This window comes from Tursiops truncatus, chromosome 3, assembly GCF_011762595.2.
Source record: "Tursiops truncatus isolate mTurTru1 chromosome 3, mTurTru1.mat.Y, whole genome shotgun sequence".
Classification (NCBI taxonomy): Eukaryota; Metazoa; Chordata; class Mammalia; order Artiodactyla; family Delphinidae; genus Tursiops; species Tursiops truncatus.
Window position 1 is genome coordinate 64,140,049 of NC_047036.1, and position 17,030 is coordinate 64,157,078.

Genomic DNA, 17,030 nt, shown 5'->3' on the forward strand with positions numbered 1-17,030 from the left:
CTAGTAGCTGCTGTGGTAAGTGCATGTCTGCGGTCTTGGGAGCCTAAGTGGAGGGATCTGTGTCACTCCCAGGTCCTAAACCACAAAGGTGGTTTCTCTCCAGTTGCTGGTCTGTGCAGGGCTACCTGTGAGGTGCTGTGGTCTGCAAGGAGCCTGCATCCAGGGCCAAAGACAAGCCTAGGTTCAAATGCCAGCTTTATCAAGGTGCTGACCCCAAGACCTGGGGCAGGTCCCTTAACCTCCCTCTGTTTTCCCCATCTACAAAATAATGCCTACTTGGAAGGATTGTTTCAGAGACTGAAAACAGTGTTTGTAAGGACCTCTTGCAGGATGCATGGCTCATGCTAGGAGTTTAGTAAATGATAGTTAAAAAGAAAAAAAGACAGTAAGGTTTGACTGGGCATGTAGGGATGGAAAGGACATTCCAGGTGGAAGGAAAGGCCGGGTAAAAGGTCAGAGTCTGGAAGAACTTGGGAGCCCAACTGAATAAATCCATTTTGCGAACCCTGATGCTGGTTTTCAGAGGATGAGCAGTGGATCGGAAAGTATATGATGGGCTCCTTCTGGAATCAAGTCTTGTCCTCAGATTACAAAACAGAACAATTAGGTGAAACACTTTAAATGCTAAAAATGTAAACTAAAATCAACATTCAGAGAAGGGGCAGACCAGTCTGGGATGACCAGGGGTGGCTGTGGGGAGAGAGTGATAGCTGTCCCATAGGCTTAGGGTCACTAGGGGGAAGGGACTCACATTTATTCAGTGCGTACTATGGCCTGTCACTTAGTCCTCACAACAGCTCAGGGAGAGGTCTCATCAAACCCATTATAGAGAGGGAGTTGCTGAGGCTCAGGTAGGCAATTCATGGGCTTCCCAGACCTAACAGGGCTTGGGAATTGCCTGTGCAGTTTATACAACATACCTGTGACGGTCCCATTCTTGCCACTCATTCAAAAGATGGAGCCTGGAAATCTGGATTTTTAGCACACTTCACAGTTGATTTTTTTTAGCTTTTAATTTATTTATTTTTGATCATAAAGGCAACCCATGTTGATTTTTACAAGTGATGCAATACAGAATTCTACTAAGAGAAAATTAATAATCTGCCTACTCCAAGTCTGTTGCTCTGAAGTAATGCTTTTTGCAGTTTGAAGAATCACCTTTAGTACTTTTCTTGATGTTCTTACAAATATATGCAAATACATATATACGTATATCATTGTTACAAAATTGGAACCACTCATATTCATTACTCTGCAAGTTTTTTTTCCCTTTTAACCTAAGACTATGGCAAGACATGCATCCAGGTAAAGTGGAGGCAGTTTTAACTGATTCTTTAATAGCTGTGGAATATTCCATTGTCTGAATGTGTCACATTTAATACAACCCTCTCCCTCTGATAGACAGGTTTCTTCTAGGTTTTTTTTTGCCACTACACATAGTGCTTCACTAAATATCCTTGTGCCTCTCTCCTTGTATACTGGCAGCTCTATTTTTTTTTTTTTTTTTTAGAAATTTAGCCTTTTTTAAAAAAAATTAAATTTATTTATTTTATTTTTGGCTGCATTGGGTCTTCATTGCTGCGTGCTGGCTTTCACCGTTTGAGGCGAGTGGGAGCTACTGTTCGCTGCAGTGCACGGGCTTCTCATTGTGGTGGTTTCTCTTGATGCGGAGCACAGGCTCTGAGAGCGCGGGCTTCAGTAGTTGTGGGTCGCAGGCTCAGTAGTTGTGGCGCACGGGCTTAGTTGCTCCGTGGCATGTGGGATCTTCCCAGACCAGGGCTCAAACCTGTGTCGCCTGCATTGGCAGGCAGATTCTTAACCACTTCGCCACCAGGGAAGCCCTGGCAGCTCTGTTTCTGCAGAACAGATTTCCAAAGTGTGATGCTGGGCCAGCGGGTATGCACATTTTTATGTTAATTGACGTTTCCTGGTTCACTTTCCAAAATGGTTGCGGCAGCTCACAGAGCAGTCCAGGTGATTCTGATCACAGACAGGGAGAGAGGAGAGGGCCACGCAGAGCTGCTCCCCCCTCACCTCCTGCCCCTAACTCTCCCAGCACTACTCAGCAGGAGCCTTTTAGGACCAAAAGAAGACCCCACCTTGCCCTCTAGCTTGGGCCTTTATTTACCTGTCTCCCCAAGAGCAGAATTCCTGACTTGGAGCAGCTAGGTGTAACTTGTCCTGCAGAAAGGCTCTTAGAAGACATCAGGGCTGAAGGAAGGGAGGGTGCCTGGGAGCAAGCTGCAGGCGCAGCGGGGCTGTGGGCTGGAGAAGAGAACTAGGGCTGGCCTATCAGGGATACACATCCCTGCAGGACCAGGCACCCCTGCTTGGCCGAGTACCCCACTCTGGACTAGGGGGCACCTGCGTCCTCAGGAGAGAGGGGGGCTGAGGGAAAAGGCTCTGTCTTGGGTGAGCAGACCCAGAGAGGCACTAGGAGATGGCCTGGCCCAGGAAGTGGCCTGATTAAGGTGCAAGACAGAGGGTCTCAGGCAGAAGCATCCCAAGGAAGAAGCCTGCTGTGGATCCAGGCAGGCTCTGCAGTTGCCCCACACCCAGGAGGTGCGGGCTTCCTGAGTCTCTGGGGGATGCTGTCAATGTGTTCAGTAGGTAACCCTCCATCTGTCAGAAGGAGCAAGGGAGCCCTCAGCCCCCCTGCCCTTGAACGAAGCCGAGTTCCCTGCTGCTGAGGTGAAGGGAGAATGTTCTCAAACACGCTGTGGGCAGCCTGTAGAGTTGACCTCTCAAAAGGAGTGCACAGTGATAGTAACAGATGTGAGCAGATTTTCAGCCCTTCATAAGTGCCAGGCCCCGTTTGGATTTGCCCCTAGTAGCTGCAGGTGTTCTGGAATCTAGAATCAGTCAAGGTTGTCCCCACATCATGGGTTTTCTCTGGACCTTTGGGGACAGGCAGCCACTAAACATCCTAGGCAGATTCAGTCCCAGTGTAATTCAACTCTAAATTTCAGGGGAATTATCTGCTATAGAATCTCCCCAGAGCCAAATTTGGATGAGTGACAGTGGTCCAGGATGCTTTGTCCTCATCCAGAAGATTCCGGACCTAGGCATAGAACAGGGGGTACAGTTAGCCTTTCTTCCTCTCATTCCAAAGTAGATTAAGTGTGGTGTGGACTGAGGGCAATGGCCATTCTCCCACCTGGAGGATGGCTGGAAGGCAGCCGGCCATAGAGAGGCGATGCACCAGGCCTCTATAGTCATCTGTTTATGCATATGGGTGTGCGGTTGCGGTGTCTAGTCATTGTTTCTGCTCTGATCTTTTGCAGTTTGTGTCCGGGTACTAGTCCCAGGGCAGGTGGAAGCAAGTAATACCTCAGTCTGATTAAGACCAGGCAAGCTCCCTCAAACAGTATAGCTGAGTGATCTGGGCCAGCTCCAGGCCCTCCCAGGGACTCCCATGGGGCTCTGGTTCCCCTCGAAGAACACTTACCCTTTGCCTGGTAGTTGCCCAGGTCGGGTGCTGGTTAAGAGCATGGACTAGGAAAAGAGAGCACTGGTCTTGAATCCCAGTATTGCCACTCACAAACCGTGTGCTTCTGGACAAGTTATTTTACCTTTCTTTACCTCCATTTGCTCATCTGTAAAATGGGGCTAATAAGAGTATCAACCTCATGGGTCTGTTGTGAGGATTTAATGAGGTAATAACCATAAAGCTAACAGAACCATGTGCCCAGCATAAAGTAAATGCTACACGAGACTTTTCCCCTCAGACTGTGAGCTCTGTAAAAGCTGCCACGTAGTAGGCACTTAAATATTTATCAGACAAATAAGTAAAAAGATACCTATCCTCACCATCTTATCATCCTGTCTTGCCTCTCCCTCCATTATTGCCCACTGTGACCCCTCTCCCCCAGAGCACATCAGTGTCATTCACGGTGACCGTGACCCACACTGCCTGATGACCTCTGGAAGTCTGTGGTCACTGGTGTTCCTGGAAGGTGGAGGAAGCCCCGAGGGCACACCCTCTGGTTCCTCTGCCCCTCAGAGCTGCCCAGAACGAGGCCTGTGTGCTGGTTGGCTGTTTGGCCCCCGCAGTTATCCTCTCTCAAGCCCTCTCTGGAAACCCTGATTGAGAGAAACGATCCAGTATCCCTGAGAGAGCATAAAGAACCAGAAGCAGCTAGAAATATCTGGCAACTCCATCCAAACATACTGTAATGTTGTTTGTTATTAAACCTGATAAGTAAAAACAGGATCTTCATTTAAATAAGAAACTACTACTGAAACTCAATACATGTGATTTCTCTTTAGCTGTGTGACCTTTGGCTGTCAGTTAACCTCTCTGTTTTTGAGGTCCCTCATCTTTGACATGGGGCAAGATATCTGCTTCTTGGGGTTGTTGTAGAGAAAATACTTGGCACTTGAAAGTACTAATTTTCCCCCCTTATTAAGATATGAAATGATTTTTAATAATTCCACTTATTCTACAGTGAAATGGGTTGCTCTAGGAAGTGGTGAGATCCCCATCACTGTTGCTATTTAAGGAGGGCTGAAAGGAAAGGATTCCTGCATTCGGGCTGAGCTACATGACCTCTAAAGTCCTTTCCCACCCCAGTGTCTCTATGGCTGTTCGTTCACTCACTCACCCAGCATTTTCTGAGAACTTACCACATGCGGGCCAGTGGGCTTGAGGACCAAGAAAAACTATGACCCAGTCCTGTGGTCTTTGGGTCTTTTCTCTTACATGTGCCAAGTGCCAGGTCAGCTCTGAGTGATGTCCATCCTTGACCTGAGCCCTGCTGAGCTCCCGACACCGTCCTCCCCAGTGTGTGGGAGAGGGAGATAACAAAATGAATGCTCCCTTCCCTTTTCTTAGAGCATTTCCTTTAGAAAACTTGTAAATTCTGTCTCTGCCCCTTTGAGATGTATTTAAATGTTTTTCAAAGCTAAGTAAGCTTCCAGCCAGCTTAACAACCCAGGACTGTCTTTCTCCAAGGCCTGGGAGCCATCTCTTTGAAATGTAAACACCAGGAAGATAGTACCCCAATCTCCCAGGCTCGGTGATAAAGACCTGCTGTCAGAGAGATGGGAACATCTCATTTTCCCTTTGGATAAAGGCAGTTAACTAACACAAACGGCCACCCCAATGATCAGGTGAATTTAGAGTGAATTCTGTGTGACAAATGGTGCTGTCATGTCCTCTTACTTGAGTTACCTGAAGAACAGGCGTAGGTGGGTCCTATCAGCACGGCTCTTTAAGAGGGTGAGATTTTGTTCTGTCTTTCCAGTCTCTTTAGCTGATGTGCATCACAGTCTGGTTTCGTGCTTAGTCAATAATCAAGCTGTTTTCTTTCTCTCCTCTGTCTTTTGGAGAGAAATTTCTGGGTGTCGGGAGACTTAAATTTCCCCGACACCTAGCACTTTTCTCTTCATCTGACCCCTCCTCCCCCACCTACTGCTCAGTCCGAGAAGGATCCCTGGAGGAAGGAAGGGCATGCAGTGGTGCTTCATCTGTTATCTGTGGGGTAGCATCTGCTGGATCACCCCTGGAAACCGCCGAGGATGGGCTCAGTGGGCTCCCAGCGGGGCAACCAGCCTGTCATGGCTGAGAGGTCAGGAGCCTGTGCTGGGCTACCCTGGCTCAGGGGCAGCTCAACAGAGACCAGGAGCCTGAGCAGGGAAATGCTGAAAACCTGCCTACCAGCCTCACTCAGTTGCTTTTATGATAGGATTTCAAAATCAGTAGCTGAAAGGGACGTGTTTAGTGTTATGTAAGTAGATTTTTTTCTCAAGTTTTGATCCAGGAAGCTAGCTCACAAAATTGATTCTATATTGGCTTGGATACCAGGTCTGGGGCTTCATAGCAGATTAAAAGTGAGAAGTACTTGGGAGTAAAGGAGCCAGGTTAGTAAGGTGCCCTGGAGAATAGCCCAGGGAAAAGGACCCATTCCCTTAGACCTACATGCATTTAAAAGGAGATACATAGGAGGCTGGTATGATTTCCTCCTTCTGGAAATCAGGCAGAGCACTGCTCACAAATAATTATGTAAAGCCTGGGAGGAAGTGTTTACTAAGCAGCTACTGTGTGCAAGGATCTGTGGCAGATGAGTTCCTGTCCTTGAAGATTTTACCCATCAGCTGGGAAGATAATCCGAACATAGTGGGGAGTTCCCTAACATGACAGGAGATACAGGACAATTGAGTTCACCAACAAATGTCAAAAAACTACGCAGCTCAAGTGCAAGTGAGTGAGCAGCCCGTGAATGCTTTGGGAACTCAGAGAGAAAGCCATCACCTGAGGCTAGAAGGGCACAGGGAGATTTTGTGGGGACAAGGCACCAGGCTGTGGTCCAGTCAGACAGGGAAAAATGGACGGCAGAGTCCTAGTTGAGGGGCAGTAAGAAGCAATACTTTTACTAAAACAGTAACAATAATTTTACTAGAACCAATTAGTGTGGTTTATTGCATTAGCACAAAAGTACAGACAGAAAACTGATATCTTAAAAAGTAATATCGATATTAGAATATATATATATGTGTGTATATATATATATATATATATGTATATTTTCAAGTTGAGATTGTACAGGCTCTAGAGCTGTCAATCCGAATGTCGGGCCAGCCCACTGGGTCCTAGGTGTTCTGGGCCCCCATGACAGTCCCTGAATGTATGTGCACATGTGCTTGTGTGAGCCTTCACAAAATTCTGAATATGAGCTTCTTTAGTTGACATTTGCCTCTTTCCCCCCAAATAGATCAGGATTCCTCTCCCAGGGAACACTGGCTGCTGGTCTCACAAGGCTGAGGGAAGCTGGCTTCTCAACTTCTCTGTTGCCCATGTTCCTCTCCCCCCAGCCCTCTGCTCCCCCATCTGCTCAGCTCTCTGATCGGCCCCGTTTTCTAGCCTCACATCGCCCACTCAGTTGACACCTGCTCTCCCACATAGATCTGGCGAAGAGAAGAGCAAACGCCAAAGCCTTGATGTGGCGCCCACAGTGAGGGTGTCTGGATGCTGAAGCTTTTGTACCTGGAGAAACACCACAGCTGTTCCAGCCCCTCATCTCCTCTCTCCAGTGATCTCTTGACAAAAGAGTTCAGTGTGTTATGCTAATACTAGGGGCATGGAGGGAATGAAAAAAATTAAAAAGCTTGTAAGGGAGCTTCAGATCTCTTATGCTCCAAACTTTTGTTCCAGTGGTTTCACACAATATACTGATTTATAGAACTACTATCTGTGGAAACTAGGCAAAGCCAAATACTGACCCCTTCGGTGGACACAGATTACCTCTCACATGCCTCTCTCCAACTCCACTTGTTTATGCCGCATGTTACCATCTGTGCAAATAACAAATCAAGTCTCTCCTGAGCAGGAATTTTAGCTGTAGATGGTGCTTATGTAAGATTGGGGCCTCCTGGGTAACAGAGGAATCTGTAAGACAAAACAATGTCCTGCCTGTGCAGCTTTTCAAAGACTAACTTTTAACATGCAAGAGAGAGTTAGTTTAGTCATGAGGAAAAGTGATTTCATTGCAAGCCTGGCTTTGGGTCTTTGGGGAGCATGGCTCAGCCGTTGCCAAATTACTACCCTGTTCAATGAGACCCTTGTTTCAGTCTCATACCCAAGTTTATCGATTGGGACCTCAGTAGAGAAATTCTATGTCTCACTGTATCTTGGAGAGAGAAAAACATAGAGTCAAAGAAACAGGAATTCTTCACCAAAGCTTTGAGTCTGTGTCAATTCTCTACAAGGAATCAAAGCAGGGGTGCTCTGAATTTCAGCTCTAGGATTGCTCGTCTTGCTGCCACCAAAGCCTCCACGGGCTTATTACCATGAATCATGCATCACTGCCCAGACACCAGCATGATGTTAGAACTCTTGGATGTTAATATTATTTCCAGAAACTAAAATATGGATATGATGACATTCAAACATTAATGTTCTGAGTCAGACACCTACCCACAGATCACCCTTACAAAGAGGAAGACCTTTAAAGACCACCAGTGGTCAGTGGGCTGCACATAGACACACTCCCTCCTCTTCCTCCTGACTCTACCTCTTTGGATTTATCTTCTCAAACATGCTGATGTGAACACCTGTCAGTGCTAAAGCCAATTAAAGAAAGAAAAATAAAAGTCAAGCTATTGAGCCAAACTCAGAAACCAACGCACTTCTTATTAACTTAGGGCTGGCTTAAATTTTGACCCATCTAGAGTCTGGAAAGAATTCAGGCAACACTTCCTTTACTTTGGTGAGTTCTGTGGTAAAACTCATAGAAGACAGTATTGCCTCTCTGCTTGAAAAGCAGATTGGAGGGTCTGGAAGCAAATATGACAGGTCTGAAAGATGTAAGTTAGTGTCACCTGCTGTGTACGAGAGCCAGGAAGCCTGGGTGCTGTTCGTTGAGGAACACTAACCTACTCTTGGAAGGAGATGGACAACAGCCCAAAGTCTAGTAGGGAGCAAAGAAGTACATGTGATGAGATGAATGTTGGGCCATTACACATCCCTAGAACGACTTTGAGAAATGGCCCATTTATCTTGCCTGCTGATTACTAAAGTAATTCCTGTTGTCTTTACGATGGAGGGAATTGTTTTTAGAAATGACACCGAGGAAAGGCTGTCTGATAATCTGATTTCCTGGGCTAACGTAGAAAAATAACTTCCTAATTTTTTTCAAGGACTTTGATGCTTTTAGTTGAGATGTTCGAATTTCTCCCTAGCTCAAAAAATGTTAAGTAAAGACTTCCAGGTGGAGATCCTGGAAGCACAAAGTTGATGGACCCATCCCAGTTCCCAAAATGCAATCAAGGAAGAAAGTGGACCTCAGAAGGCTACTCTTAGAATTGTGCGTAAGGCCATGTCGACCTCACCTTATTAGAGGAGTTTATCGTCTGCTGGATAGCCCAGGTTTTCATACCACAACCATACTCTCAACAGGCTCATTGCAGTCATCCAACCCACCTGTGCTTGGAGAATCTTGTAGCAGAGCCTTGGTAATCTTCTAAATACAAGGGGAAACAATTCCACCCTTCCTTTATTTGAGCATCACAGAGACCAATATAATGAGAGAGTACTAAGAGTTACCTGCTCTATTGTTCTCCACTCAACAACCCATGATAAATAGCTCCCCACTGGGTGATACTGTGGATTAATTGTCCATTCTGATTTCTGGGCAGTAGCAGACACAGCAGGGTATCTGATTTTCATCCCTGGTGATATTATATAAATATTTATCTTTTAAAAATATATTTATTTATTTTTGGTTGCATTGGGTCTTTGCTGCTGCACGCGGGCTTTCTCTAGTTGCGGCGAATGGGGGCTACTCTTTGTTGCGGTGCACGAGCTTCTCATTGCAGTGGCTTCCCTTGTTGCGGAGCATGGGCTCTAGGTGCACCGGCTTCAGTAGTTGTGACTCGCAGGCTCTAGAGCACAGGCTCAGTAGTTGTGGTGCATGGGCTTAGTTGCTCCACGGCATGTGGGATCTTCCCGGACCAGGGATCGAACCCATGTCCCCTGCATTGGCAGGTGGATTATTAACCACTGCACCACCAGGGAAGTCCCATAAATAGTTATCTTGATTTATACATGTTCTCAGTTTTGAAAGATAGTTTGACTGTGTCCCCAGGTCTGGTTGATAATTATTGCCTTAGCCCCGTAAGGACACCATATCTCTGGCTTCCATTATTCATTGTTGAAAAATCAGCTGATGTTTTTTCTTTATAGATGAACTGTCTTTTCTCGCTGACTGCTTTTGATATCTTTGTTGCTAATATTCTGCAGTTGACTGTTATTTAGGTATGTGTGGATTATTTTCATTTTGCTTGACTTATGTCATGCCTCTTGAATCATGGATTTTTGTCTTTCATCAGTTGTGGAAAATTATCAGCCATTTCCCTTGAAATATGGCTTCTCTGTTTTCTCTATTCTGCCTTCTGAGGCTTCCATTAGATGTGTATTTGATCTTGTCATTCTATCCTTTATACCTCTTTTATCGCATATTTTCCATTTTCTTATTTACCTGTGCAACATTCTGGATAATTTCTTAAGATATACCTTCCAATTCATTTATCCTGTCTTCAGCTGTATTATATCCATGGTTCATTCCAGTTCTCTTTCAAATCAGGTTTATTATTCTTAATAGTCTCTTGTTGCTTGCTCGTCATTGTGATTCCATCACTTATTTCTTTAAACATTCCGCATAGAGCTAATCTATATTCTTGTCTGACAATTCCAGTATCTTCAGTCATTGGAGGTCTGAATCTGTGGCCATTTCTTCTGCTGACTCCCATTCATGGTGCCTCCTTGTGTGCTTGGTGATCTTTGACCAAGAGCCTATTGCTTGATCTTACTCTGTAGGGAAGCAGGGCCTAAACTGAGTATACCTTCCTCAGAGCAGATTGAGTGCATTTCTGCTGGAGGGCTCCTGACCCTGGACCACTTTAGCCCCTTTCAAGGGTCCTAGCTCAACTGGGTAGTCTTAGACTCAATTCCCCACCTCCCTGCTGGTATCCAGACCTTAGTATTCAAATGGACATCCACTCTCAAGATAACCCAAACCTGAGCTCCAACACCAACTCATTTGGGGTGAGCAAAGTAGGAGAATGGTCCTTAGAGACTTTGCAACTGCGAGTAATGATTAGTCAAATCCATTCCACCTGCCTTCACCAATCAAGGTTGTCTTAAGACTAGCATCTCCACCAAGCAGCTCCTAGCCTAAACAATAAGATGTTTGCCTGAGTTATTTTCCAGGAATGTGGACTCAGCTGTGTCTAGTTTAAGCGGAGCTGGTTATAACTAGATAGGACCAGCAACCGTCCAATTGGGCATACATGGATGTCAGTGACCTTTTGACATAGGAGGGCTGAAAACTCTACCCTCAGAACCTGCAGAGGTGTGTAACTTTATTACACCTGTGCAAAACAACAATTACCAAACCTTTTCCCAATCATCTTTCCCCACACTCCCAGACCACCCTGCTTCTTTGTTATCCCATAAATACCCCAAGCCCATTGCTTTCAGGGAAGTGGTTGTGAGATTTGTTCTCCCATCTTCTCCCTTGGCTGCCTTGTGAATAAACCCTCTCTTTGCTGCAGACCTTAGTGTTTCGGCATTTTGGCTTGTTGTGTGTTGGGCAAAATGAAGCTCGTTTGGTAACAACTTCCTCTATGCCTTACAAGCCCAGCAATGCATTCTATTCAGGGTCTAGTTGTGTAGCGGCAGAGTCCAAAAGAGCACCTGGGCTGTCAAGCAGCCAGATGTAGAAATCCTCTGGGTTTTTCCCGCTATTAGTGGAGAAAATGGCAAGGACTGCAAGCAGTTTGACATTCTCAGTGTCTAAAAACCACCCAGGTAGGGGCTCCCCTGGTGGCGCAGTGGTTGAGAGTCTGCCTGCTAGTGCAGGGGACACGGGTTCGAGCCCTAGTCTGGGAGGATCCCACATGCCGCGGAGCAACTAAGCCCGTGAGCCACAACTGCTGAGCCTTGCGTTTGGAGGCTGTGCTCCACAACAAGAGAGGCCGCGATAGTGAGAGGCCTGCGCACCGTGATGAAGAGTGGCCCCCACTTGCCACAACTAGAGAAAGCCCTCACACGGAAACGAAGACCCAGCACAGCCAAAATAAATTAAAAAAAAAATAATAATAATTAAAAAAAAACCTACCCAGGTTTTCCTAAGCAGTGTGAAGGGGACTGGGGAGAAAGGAAGAAAGAAAAACAAAACAACGAAACAGGCTAAGTCGCCTGCAGTTTTTCTCTTGCCTGTTTTTCTCTGTACTGTGGTTCAGGGCCATCCCGTAAGGCTAATTCTCAGCTTCTCTGGAGTTCCCTGGTGGTTCAGAGGTTAAGCATAGGCACTTTCACTGCGGGGGCCCGGGTTCAATCCCTGGTCGGGGAACTAAGATCCTGCAAGCTGTACGATGTGGCCAAAAATTTTTTTTAAATAAAAAATAATCTTTAGCTTCTCTGCTTTCCAGACACTCATCCAAGAGGAAGGATGGCCAGTACCTTCTCGAAGTTGCTAACTGGCCGCAATGCCTCTCTGTTATTTGCTACCTTGGGCACCAGTGCCCTGACTACTGGGTACCTGCTGAAACGGCAGAACGTGTGTGCTGAGGCCCGGGAACAACACAGGCTATTCCCTCCAAGGTAAGTCCTCCTGGCTTTAAAACGACACCAAAATGCCAGCCAGAAATATGCTTTCCTCTCCTGAAACTGTCGGCAGAGGCCCCTCTTTTTGCCTCTGAGGGTGACTAAATCAAATGGACTCATTAAGCACAGTGACCTGTGGCAAATCCAGGGATGTGTAGTGTCATCATTCCTGCCCAGAGCTTGAGCTCTAGTGGAATAGTAATAACAGTCGGAGCTAACCTTTGTTGAATATGTGTAGGCGTGTTGAGCACTTTACGCAGAGTATTCTATTCCTCTTAGCATCCCTTTGTGATGAAATGGAGGCTTAGGAAAATTAAGTCATGCCCAAGTTCACGCAGCTGGTGCAGCCAAATGTGAACCCAGCGACCTTGATTCCAGACTCATGCCTCACTCATACTGTACTGCCTTCTGGAAAACGTGATGCGACAGCACTGATTTTAAGTATCAGCTTCTTTGCTTTTTATTTTATTTGTTTTCCGGCCACACTGTGCAGCATGTGGGATCCTAGTTCCCTTACCAGGGCTCAAACCCATGTCCCCTGCAGTGGAAGCGCAGAGTCTTAACCATTGGACCGCCAGGGAAGTCCCTAAGTATCAGCTTTAAAGGACCTTGCAGAAGGGAAGCAGAGAAGTGGCATGAAGATGGACTGTTTTCTCCACCCTGGGGACCTTGTCATGGCTGAGACATCCCACACTGGATAGAGCTGGAGTGGATGCTGACTTTAAGGGATTCCGTATAGGCAGCTGTGCATGAAAGAGACAAGGAAAACCTGAGTTGTTTCTCAGAAACATTTACTGGCTTTCATGAGAATTAGGAACTCTGAGGGAATTACTGGCACCTACCGTATACCTCAGGAATTCCTTATGTGAGATTACCTGTGTTTGAGCCTGTGGTGGTCTTGAATCCTCTATTCTTCAATCAGTACATATCCCAGGGTAAGGTGGCAACCCCCCATTTGATTTCTTTCTATGCATTATTTCAACAACTATTTACTGAATGCCTGTTTCTATAGGCAGGCACTGTTCTCAACAAAGCAGATAGTCATAGTTTGCATCATAGACAGAGGACAGGTAAATCAATGAATTTCTGTGTAGTTCTACCCACACGGTTGTTAGCCTCTATCACAGACCTAAGGGACCAAAATGTAGTTGTTGCAATTTACCCAAACTTCTGGGTGTAAAAAAAAAAAAAGTCTACATACGATTTCAATTTCTTTTCTAATCGTTTCACTCTATTTCCTCTTTACGTAAACATAAGACACAGTCTGTGGGCTCCTGCTGCCAGCGTAATGGACTCCTTAGGCCGGGCCAGGTCCATCCCTCTGGCAGTTCAGGGAACTAGTCTTTAAAATCTGGCTTGCTTAAATCATGACCTAGCCAGTTTTCCTCTGCCCACTGGCTGAAGAGAGCCTGGTGGAAGGATGGCTGGCCAGAAACAAAGCTCTCGCATAGGCCCCTCGCCTCAGGGGCTGCTCACCAAATACCCCTCTCCTCCTCATGCAGCGCAGACTACCCTGATCTGCGCAAACACAACAACTGCATGGCCGAGTGCCTCACGCCGGCCATCTACGCCAAGCTCCGCAACAAGGTGACGCCCAATGGCTACACCCTGGACCAGTGTATCCAGACTGGAGTGGATAACCCCGGCCACCCCTTCATAAAGACCGTGGGCATGGTGGCTGGTGACGAGGAGTCCTATGAGGTAAAACTCTTGGCTGCCGGTTCTGTAGTGTGTGTGTGAGGCGTGCTTTGGGTTCTCTCTGTGGGACCAACTTGCTGTTTTCTCAGGAAGGGCGCTCAGGAAGCCAGCTTCAACAGAACAGCTGCAGTGCTCTCTGGAACAGTGAGGTCTACAGCTTCCCAGGGACAGGGTTTCCTTTGCTGCTGCTGTAGTATCCCTCCCCACCGAGGAATGAGTTGCATGACCCAGCTCTCACAGCTTGTCAAGGGGATGAGTTAGTACAGAAAAAATACAACCTTTTAATGTTTTTATTGTTTGTGTATTCACCGATAAGGCATTAGGAGATGATGTGTTTGTAGCTGAACTTTATTGAGGCTGGAGGATGGTTCCATGTGTGTTTAGTTTGGGAATTACTGATTACACAGCCCCCTGTAGTCTTACTGAGTTCACTGAGCCTGTTGGAGAAATCCCATGATCTCTGCATCCTCATCCTGGGTCAGAAGCACAGGATGGTTTGCTGATCTGGAGCTCAGCCGCCAGAGCAGCTTCTAAATTACAGTAAAAAAAACACCCTCCAGCCCATCTCCCTCAGGTGTGCCCCCTTTGCACCTTCTGTTGCAGGGAGCTGAAGGTGATTCCCTGGGAAGGCAGCCGTCAAGAGGAGGGAGAGGGCCCCCTTGAATAGACTAGGATAGCAGCTCACTCAGGGACAGCAGTGCCCACCTCTGGGCTCCCAGAGTCCCAGACTAGAGCTGGCTCCCAGGACCCACTCCCCACAGCTCCCAAAGGCGGCACGGTGCTCTGTTTGACTTCTCTGAACCTTATTTTACCTAAAGGATGTTCCTGCAGTTTTTGGTTTTTTAAAAAGTAGATTTCACTTGAGATAGTTTGTGCTGGGGAAGGTCCTCACAGGGTAACAGGTCCCCCTGCTTTGCCTTAATTGCTGCTGTGCACTTTTCTTTCTATGCAGCTGGTTTTCCACAAATTTATTATATTGCTTAAAGTCTAGAACCCGACCATCCCTTTGGACCACAGAACTGCTTAGCTTTGAGCTGGCAGCTTCTTTTATCCCACAAAAGCAAGAGCTTCTGGAGAAAACCCTCAAATTCTTAAACACAGGATTTTCTTGCTCCATCTGATGGCAGTGAACTTGGCAGAATCGCTAGAGAGGAGGTTACTATGACAGAGTTCTGTAGCCCTGCCCTCTCCCAAGGGGCAAGGTGCCTCAAAGAGGTTTCCTCTGGTATATGCGACCTACTAGTACTACTACTAGAATTATTATCGTTATTATTAACCATCAATCCGGTCTCACACCTATTTCCTGCATGGTTGCACTGAGAATTTCAGAGAAGGAGGGCATCAGCTTTGGCCCTTAAGATAAATAGGAACAAATGATGAACCAATTCAAGTACTGATAGATGAACCAATTCAAGAGGAAACAGGAGCGTCGTCCCTCCTGCAGGTGTTTGCCGATCTTTTTGACCCTGTCATCAAGCTGAGGCACAATGGCTATGACCCCAGGGTGATGAAGCACCCCACGGATCTGGACGAATCCAAGGTAGGCTCCAGCCACCTCTGTACCTTCCCATGAAGCCAGCACTCCAGAGTCCAAGGTGAGGAGAACTGGAGAGAAGGGCCCCTGGGTCAGATGCCCTTGAAAGTTCCGTGATGGCCCTCCCACACCATGCTCCCTAGAGGGCCACTGAGACAGTCAGGAAGGTCCCAAAGTCTGTTTTTCTTACCTCCTACCACCAGCGTAGTGGTGGTCACTGAAGACTTTAGCCTTTCCCAGAACAATTCCTTTTTTCACCCCAAACCTAGCCAGGGTAAAGGACTGCAGACAGCGCTGTGTAAAGTAGCTCCTCCCTTGACTTCCCTCCAAGACCCCTCCCTGCCCCCAGAGTTGCCCGATGTGTCCAGCATGCACACGCGCTCAGTGCCCGGGGGTCCCCTGGTCAGCGGGTTGGAGGCCACTGTGGCCGTGGCGCTGCGGTAACCCCGCACTCTGCTCTGCAGATCACACATGGGCAGTTGGACGAGCGCTACGTGCTGTCATCTAGGGTGCGCACGGGCCGCAGCATCCGCGGGCTGAGCCTGCCGCCCGCCTGCACCCGGGCCGAGCGGAGGGAGGTGGAGAACGTGGCCGTCATGGCCCTGAAGGGCCTCAAGGGGGACCTGGCCGGCCGCTACTACCGGCTGTCCGAGATGACGGAGAAGGACCAGCAGCGGCTCATCGATGTGAGTGACCCCGAACCACGTGGGCTGCCCGGGGCGGGGCTGTGCCGAGAGAGCCCTGACCCGCGCGGGGCCGTCTCCCGCGGAGCTCAGACCCCTGCTCTGGTTGGGAGCTTGCTGGGGCTTCAGGCTGGTCAGTCTAAGGAAGGAAAAGCAGGCCTTAAAAGCTTAGGTCAAAAGTGGAGGAGGTCTATGGATAAAGTCTGCCGAGGAAACAATGGGGTGGTGGGTTGCCATTGCTGTGTGGGAGTGAGTGGAGGATCCCCGGGCTTGTTGATAAATAGGAACAGTTGGGTGTGGAAAATCCCGTCTGTGCCTGGAGGATGGTCTCCATTACCACACTCAAAGTCCAGGAAGCTAGGAGCTTCTGGAAAGGGAATTATCCAGGTGGAAGGCCTGCCCTGACTCACATTGGAGCTGGCCTCTGGGGTTCCTGCTGCCTCCACAGGGTCTCCACGGCTTCCCTCTAACACTAGGGTAGGCAAAACTCAAGTCCCTTCCTTTTTTCCCTGTAGCAAAGTTGAAACAGAATGGCATTTTCAAAGGTAACTTTAAACTCCAAGGAAAAGCGGAAGCAAATTTCTGTCATTTCAGAAGATGTGATGCCACAAAATATGCCCCATTTCCAAACCAGGCGGGCAACTGTGTGGTCTAGAGGCCTCAGTCTCCTGGTCCCCTCCTCTTGTTCTGGCACAGAACAAGCCCTCCTCTGCCTCAAGTAGCCACTTCTGGTTGCCAGGTTAAAGGGCATGCTGCTTCCTGGGCAATGATAGTCCATAAGCCTGGCCTGGCTCAGGTCTCCAACCCCTTCCGCTTAGAGATTGTAGATCTTCCTGTGTCCTCTTTATTTCTGACTTCAGTGTAACATATGGTATCCATAGTCATATTCTTACTGTGTACACACAGTATTTTGATCTGATTTGGGTCTGCACAGTAGCATATTGTAGCTAGAGGCATACTTGGGAGTCATGCAGGTCTAGGTTTGCATCTAGGCTCTGCCACTTTCTAG

The 17,030-nt window shown here is 47.5% G+C and overlaps 1 protein-coding gene across 1 annotated transcript in view; it reads left to right on the forward strand.

The window, feature by feature from the left end:
- The window catches only part of CKMT2 (creatine kinase, mitochondrial 2), a 28,062-nt gene that overhangs the window by 3,505 nt on the left and 7,527 nt on the right, over nucleotides 1–17,030 (forward strand). The window contains exons 2-5 of the mRNA XM_019929748.3: nucleotides 11,932–12,103; nucleotides 13,609–13,807; nucleotides 15,249–15,344; nucleotides 15,803–16,024. Of these exons, the coding sequence (XP_019785307.1) occupies nucleotides 11,952–12,103; nucleotides 13,609–13,807; nucleotides 15,249–15,344; nucleotides 15,803–16,024 (669 nt within the window). The 5' untranslated portion in view covers nucleotides 11,932–11,951. The remainder of the gene's footprint in view (nucleotides 1–11,931; nucleotides 12,104–13,608; nucleotides 13,808–15,248; nucleotides 15,345–15,802; nucleotides 16,025–17,030) is intronic.